At 48.3% G+C, this 7305-nt stretch overlaps 1 protein-coding gene across 1 annotated transcript; it reads right to left on the bottom strand.

Moving 5' to 3' along the window:
• Positions 1 to 5558: 5558 nt before the first annotated feature.
• On the bottom strand, positions 5559 to 6995 carry LOC143021260 (uncharacterized). The gene is made up of 2 exons (XM_076178657.1): positions 6961 to 6995; positions 5559 to 6824 (listed from the first exon to the last, which is right to left on the bottom strand). The coding sequence occupies exons 1-2, from the start codon at positions 6964 to 6966 to the stop codon at positions 5790 to 5792; spliced, it is 1041 nt and encodes a 346-aa protein (XP_076034772.1). The 5' UTR covers positions 6967 to 6995; the 3' UTR covers positions 5559 to 5789.
• Positions 6996 to 7305: the final 310 nt, after the last annotated feature.

The following is a 7305-nucleotide window of genomic DNA, read 5'->3' as shown; positions in this document are numbered from 1 at the left end:
TAGCTACTGTAAACTAATTTATCTTAATGTGGTCACGAGAATGATTACATGATAATATTTTTCTGTGGTAGCCTGCGCGCGCACGCACACACATACACACAATAGGTGGCATCAGAGGAAAATTATTGGAATGGATGAAAGACTTCCTGATTGGGAGGAAAATGAGAGTAGTAATTAGAGATAAATTCTCAAACTGGGAAGAAGTGATAAGCGGTGTCCCGCAGGGATCAGTACTGGCCCCGATCATGTTTGCCATATACATTAATGACATGGATGAAGGTGTAGAGTGTTATATGAATTTCTTTGCAGATGATGCAAAGATACTAAAGAAGGTAAAAACGGAGGAAGACTGCAACTCATTGCAAAGGGACAGTTCAGGGGAAGAGGAGACGAGGCAGGCAGAGGAAGAAGTGGGTAGACAATATCACGGAATGGACAGGGAAGAACTTTGCAGAGATCCAGGCCCTTGCCCACGACCGTGAAAGATGGAGGTCACTGGTGAATTGTTCATCGATGCAGTGCCCCTACGACCCCGGAGGGTTAAGGGATTCGTGATCGTGATCGTGATCGTGAAAGAACTAGTAGACAAAATATACAACATAATATGTTGCTCGCTCAAAGAAAGAAAAATGTAAGAAGACTGGAAAAATGCTGATATCGTACCAATTTATAACGGAAGAAATAAGGATGACCCAACAAATTACAGACCAATTTTCCTCACAAGCACAGTAGCTACAATCTGCGAAAAAGTTTTAAAAAATAGATGGATAAAACATCTGGAGGATAATGATATACTGAATCCAAGACAATTCGGATTTAGACAGGGAAGATCATGCACCACAAATTTGATCCTTAGTAATTGATACTCATAAAGGATTGTTTAAATACAAACGCTTATCCTTTGGCTTACCTTCATCTCGTGGTACTTTTTAGATTCACTGCGTAAATTTTTGCTAATGTGGAGGGTGTTGCTGCATATTTAGATTATATAATTTGCAATAGTACTCAAGTAGAACATGATAACAGATTGAGAGGAGCTTTAGATCTCTTGGCGGAACATAATACCCAAATAAATATATGTAAAACTGTTTTGAATGCTAGATCTATTGGATATCTAGGTTACCACATATCTGGCGAAGGAGCTAAATCCTCGGCAAAAAGAATAAAAGCTATTTTTGATTGTCAATGTTCTACTTCTATAGAAGAATTGCAATATTTTCTAGGGATGATAACCTATTATGCAAGTTCGTAAGAAAATTTTCTTCAAAACTATCTCCATTGTATGATCTGTTAAAGAAAAATGTAATTTTTCGATGTAACGCAATCCATAAGAAAGCTTTTGAAGGTATTAAGAATGATTTTGCTGAATCTACAGTTTAGCGTAATTTTGATCCTTTAATTGTAGAAGTAGATGCATCTCCGATTGGAGTTGCATGCGTACAAAAGAGTAGATGGTATAGAAAAACTAATTTCCTTTGCAAATAAGAAATCGTCAAAAGCTGATCTGAATTATTCTCAGTCGGATAAAGAGGGATTAGCTCTCGTGTTTGTTGTTAAAATATTTCTTTGTCGCGGCTCGTGCCGCTTAAATTCTTCTTATCGGCTTAAGAAACCTGCACAGCGAAGCTATAGCGATAATCCCATACCACACTCCTGGTCATATGGCCATTTCCCGAAGGTTGAGTGTGGTTTGAATTTTCCGCCAAAATCATCGGAAATTTAAAATTCCCGGCTCTGTGCAGGCATGCGCATTGTCGACCCCACCTCCCCCTCCCTATCCCCTCCCTTCTTACCCGGCTAGCTCGAGCCGGACGTCGCGTCACTTCAATGAGAAATGAAGGCTTCGCCTGTGGGAGGAGGGAGGGACCCTAAATCTGTGCAGGTTTCTTAAGCCGATAAGAAGAATTTAAGCGGCACGAGCCGCGACAAAGAAATATTATCGGCTGAAAGAAACCTGCACAGCGAAGCTATGCATGAGACGAGGACAGGTGGGAGGAGAGGTGAAGCCTGAATCAAACCGTTATTACGTGTGTCTTTCCTATGGGAGACTTATTCATTTTATCACTCAGTAGAGGGGAGACAGAAACGTCAAGTACCCACGCCGAAGAATGTGACATGCACAACATTGCACTGTTCACACAATGCGAAAATTATACGAAATTTGTATCCTGTTATACGAAATTTGTATCCTGTTCAACGGTTCCTGGCCCCTCCCCACTCCTCGGTCGCCCTTTGCCCCCTCCACTTTTTTGAGATGAGAGGGGTGGAGCCGTTTCCATGGCGACACATGGGACAGGGGCAACCGAGTGGTAGAGACACCGTGTCCCCAAGGGAGTCGTCGATGTCCAGTCCCTAGGTCCCGCACCCGCTCCACAGAGTGGGTGCGGAGAAACTCCAGCGACCGGCGTAGGGCCCCCGACCGAAGCCAGGGACGCAACAACCTGTGGAGTGCTGAGGGTATCGGCCCGGGCAGGTCACGCGGGAGAAGCAGTATGCTCCTGTCGACCTCCCGTACCAGCCGTCGGCGCCCCAAGCGGCTCAGTGGAAGGGCCGGGGTCGCGAAGTTGAGGCCCCCCCCCCCCGCCCCCGCAGGAGGGAGGACGTGTGAGAGAAGCACGCTCTTTTGGCGCAGGGGAGCACCCGAAGGACGCTGACTGTGTCCCACTCAATCCCGAGCCAATAAAGTCTGTGTGGGAGCAAGGGCAGACCCGTCCCAGTCCACCCCGAACTCCACGTCCGCCAACACACTCAGAGCCATTGAGATGTCGGCCGATGCACCCTCCCCGGTGGGCAAATGCATCAACTAGCCGTCTAGGAACATGAGTGTGGAGACGCTTGCTTCCGTCCAACGTACGCCTACCACTCTCACTAGTTACGTGAAAATCCTCGGGTAAGCGAGAAACCGAAAGGGAGTATGCGAGGCCAAGTTCGTTTCCGAGCGACCTCGTCCGTGGGCGTTAGTCAAGAGGCTTCGTCCTGGGTGAAGACGTTCCCTGAGCGTCTCCCACGAAGACGGGCCTGGACCCTCGGTATGTATCCAACTCACCCCAAGTCTTCCCGCGGGAAGTTCTCGAAGCCCGTGGCGAGCGTCTTCATCCAATAGTGTGCTATGGCAATTTGTGACGTCTCGTCACCCACAAGCGGACTTCTATATGTTTAATACCTAGTGACATGTGATTGTACTGTGACGTCACCGGATTGATCATGGCGCCATAGGATCGTCTCGTGACGTCACAGGGACACAAATTGACGTCATAGGACTACATGGTGACGTCAATTTATCACTGACGTCATCATACCGTGATATCACTGAGTCACAGTGAGCGTTGAAATAAATTTTGACATGGTAAAATTCTGGACCATCATGACTGTAGATTAAATTAAGTTGAATAGGAAAAGTCATGTTCATTTCGACCTAAGTCACAGTGAGCGTCGAAATTAATTTTAACATGGTAAAATTCTCGACCATCATGACTGTAGATTAAATTAAGTTGAATAGGAAAAGTCATGTTCATGTTGACCTGAGTCACAGTGGGCGTTGAATTAGTTTAACATGGTAAAATTCTTGACCATCATGACTACAGATTAGCTTAAGTTGAATAGGAAAAGTCATGGTCATTCCGACCTAAGTCACAGTGAGCGTCGAAATTAATTTTAACATGGTAAAATTCTCGACCATCATGACTGTAGATTAAATTAAGTTGAATAGGAAAAGTCATGTTCATGTTGACCTGAGTCACAGTGGGCGTTGAATTAGTTTAACATGGTAAAATTCTTGACCATCATGACTACAGATTAGCTTAAGTTGAATAGGAAAAGTCATGGTCATTTCGACCTAAGTCACAGTGAGCGTCGAAATTAATTTTAACATGGTAAAATTCTCGACCATCATGAATAAGTTGAATAGGAAAAAGTCATTTTCATGTCGACCTGAGTCACAGTGGGCGTTGAATTAATTTAACATGGTAAAATTCTCGACCATCATGACTACAGATTAGCTTAAGTTGAATAGGAAAAGTCATGGTCATTTCGACCTAAGTCACAGTGAGCGTCGAAATTAATTTTAACATGGTAAAATTCTCGACCATCATGACTGTAGATTAAATTAAGTTGAATAGGAAAAGTCATGTTCATGTCGACCTGAGTCACAGTGGGCGTTGAATTAGTTAACATGGTAAAATTCTTGACCATCATGACTACAGATTAGCTTAAGTTGAATAGGAAAAGTCATGGTCATTTCGACCTAAGTCACAGTGAGCGTCGAAATCAATTTTAACATGGTAAAATTCTCGACCATCATGACTGTAGATTAGCTCAAGTTGAATAGGAAAAGTCATGTCCATTTCCACCTGAGTCACGGTGAGCGTCGAAATTAATGTCAACATGGTAAAATTCTCGACCATCATGACTGTAGATTAGCTCAAGTTGAATAGGAAAAGTCATGGTCATTTCGACCTGAGTCACAGTGAGCGTTGAAATTAATTTCAACATGGTAAAGTTCTTGACCATCATGACTATAGATTAGCTTAAGTTGGATAGGAGAAGTCATGTCCATTTCGACCTGTTTTTTTTTTTTTTTTTTTACTTATATCGATATCAATATCAATATCAATATATATATTTCATTTATTTATTTATTTTTTATAAAAATAATATTGTACAATTCACATAGTGCATAAATTCTATGTAGAATATTGTATCTTGCTCAGCGGTTCCTGGGCCTTCCCCTACCCCTCGGTCGCCCTTTGCCCCCCCTTCTTTTGCGAAGAGGGGTGGAGCCGTTCCCATGGCGACACATGGGACAGGGGTGATCGAGTGGTAGAGATACCGTGTCCTGAAGGAAGTTGCTGATGCCCAGCCCCCGAGGTCCTGCACCCGTTCCACAGAGTGGGTGCGGAGAAACGCCAGCGCTGCCGCGAGGCCTCTCGTGGGGGCATGGCCTGGGTCGGCCTTCCGGTGCCCTGTTGGTGGTGTCAGCTAGCCAAGACAGGAAGTCCAGAACTGTGCTAGCGGAGATGGTCACTATCGCGTGTCTCCGAAGGAAGGCGAGCTATCTCCGGGGCCGACCGCGCTGCAGACTGACGAGCTGCCAGACGAGCCGCGGTGAAGGCCCTCGCTGCTGGGGGTAGGGCTGATGACGCCATGTTGGCTGTACCCTCTGCCACGGTAGAGAGTGCCGCCAGGGTGTCTCTGCATACAGAAAACACGCGAATCAAATTAGTAGGGCGAGAAGGATCCCGATCCCCGGAGGGTGTAATAAAGTCACATCGCTCAATTGTAGAACGTATAACATATGCGAAGCCGAGGTCGTTTCCGAACGACCTCGTCCTCGGGCGCTAGTCAAGAGGCTCCGTCCTGGGTGAAGACGCTACCTGAGCGTCTCTCGCCAGGACAGGTCTGGACCCTCTATAGATTGAAGTCCTCAAAGCTCGTGGCGAGCGTCGTCAGCCAGTTCCTCATCATCGCCATTGCCGTGACGGTCGAGATGGTAGAGGCAAGGTCTTGTCTGGTCGAGGCCTCAAACGAGGGTTCTCCAGGAGAGCACCTAATGCGTCCAGAGTGTTAGAGGTGGAAATCCTGGAGGGCGTGGAGGCCGGGGCGGAGAGGGGTCGAATCTTATATAGAACCTTAGCCCCCTCCGCGTCGTTGGCCCACTTTAGGATAACGTCATCTCTCCTCCTCCAGCCCTCCAGTAGCGAGTAGTCGGGAGACCAGGCCACTAGCTTGTGATCTTCTCCAAACGAGTACTCCCAGGACCGGGGAAGGTCACACCATGAGAAGGGGTGAACTCAAGAGTCCGTCATGGTAGGAGGATAAGGTAAAGAAGAACTGTAGTGGTCCTCCACCCCGTCCAACCCGACGGACGTCTGATTGGGGGGTTCCTCCTGAGAGGGGCCTTCTAGTCCTATACCTGTCGCCGGCACGGAGGGGCGGAGGGAAGGACCAGGAGGGAGAGTGGGAGGGGGGGCTAGAGCCGTAGGTTCAATAGGAGGTTGCTCTGGAGAGGGGTGCGTTATGATTTGCGCGGCCTGAAAGGCCGGATAATGTGATAGGGCCGATTCAAGGACGGGGCCTATCAGGGACGGAAGGAGGGCAGCCACTTGGGCAGCCAGAGTTCCCTCTCCCCTCGTTTCGTCCCCCGGCTCCCTGCCCTTGTGGGATTTACGGCGAGGAAAAGGAGAGCGAGGAAGGGAGGGTGAGTTGGGGGGAGAGGCTGTGGAGGGTGGGGACAAGCTGAGCGTCCTGGACCTCGGTGAGGCAGACCTCTTTTTCGAGCGAGATTTCCTGCCGGGTTCACGTGAGTGAACTAGGGAGGAAGACGAGTTCGTGGGGGTGCTTGACAAAGCAAGCCGTAAGGGTTTTAAGGACCCTTGATGGTCGGATGTATGGGGCTGCCGAGAGGCCTGAGGACGCTCGGGGACACCATACTCCGTAACATCAGACTCGTCCCCTTGTACTCCGAGAGGCCCAGGTTGTCCACCAACGGAAGTCTCGGAGACATAGGGAGACGGATGGCGAGGGCGAACGAGGCCCAATTCCACGCCTAACGCCGGATCCGCCCACACCAGGGGGGGGGGGTCGTCAGCGGATTTCAATTTCCGAGCTCTGCGCCATGCCTCCCGAAGAAGTTCGAGGGCGGCTAGCTTGGAACGGGTTTTGGGAGGAGCAGCACGAATCTCCTCAACCCGCGCTTTGCACACAACGCAGGCTAGGGGGTTAAAGCCAGCTTGTGAGAAACAAGGGGCATGGCGGGAGCAGAGGTCGTGGTGGCCGTCTGACGAGATCCTGGCTGTGCAGCCGGATTCCACACACAAGCGTTTGGTCTGAAAATAGAATAATGATAATCATAGAAGGGGTGTCCCAAAGGTGTCTGGACACAACACCGAAGGGGAAAAACTGCAGGAGAACAGGTAGGGCTCCCTACGAGAACACACGAGCACGAGCAGGAACCAGACTTACCGGCATGAAAAGAAGGTGGGTTGTGGAGTGACCGACTCGTCTGGTTCCGCGATGCTAAGTGACGCGACGTCCGGCTCGAGCTAGCCGGGTAAGAAGGGAGGGAATAGGGAGGGGGAGGTGGGGTCGACAATGCGCATGCCTGCACAGAGCCGGGAATTTTAAATTTCCGATGATTTTGGCGGAAAATTCAAACCACACTCAACCTTCGGGAAATGGCCATATGACCAGGAGTGTGGTATGGGATTATCGCTATAGCTTCGCTGTGCAGGTTTCTTTCAGCCGATAAATTGGGGTTGGACTCCATATATTTACTTAGGCGTTTTTTTTAATGTCAACTGTATTTGA

This window comes from Oratosquilla oratoria, chromosome 41, assembly GCF_046742065.1.
Source record: "Oratosquilla oratoria isolate Oo_2021 chromosome 41, ASM4674206v1, whole genome shotgun sequence".
NCBI classification, from domain to species: domain Eukaryota; kingdom Metazoa; phylum Arthropoda; class Malacostraca; order Stomatopoda; family Squillidae; genus Oratosquilla; species Oratosquilla oratoria.
This window is presented reverse-complemented; position numbering and strand designations above follow the sequence as displayed.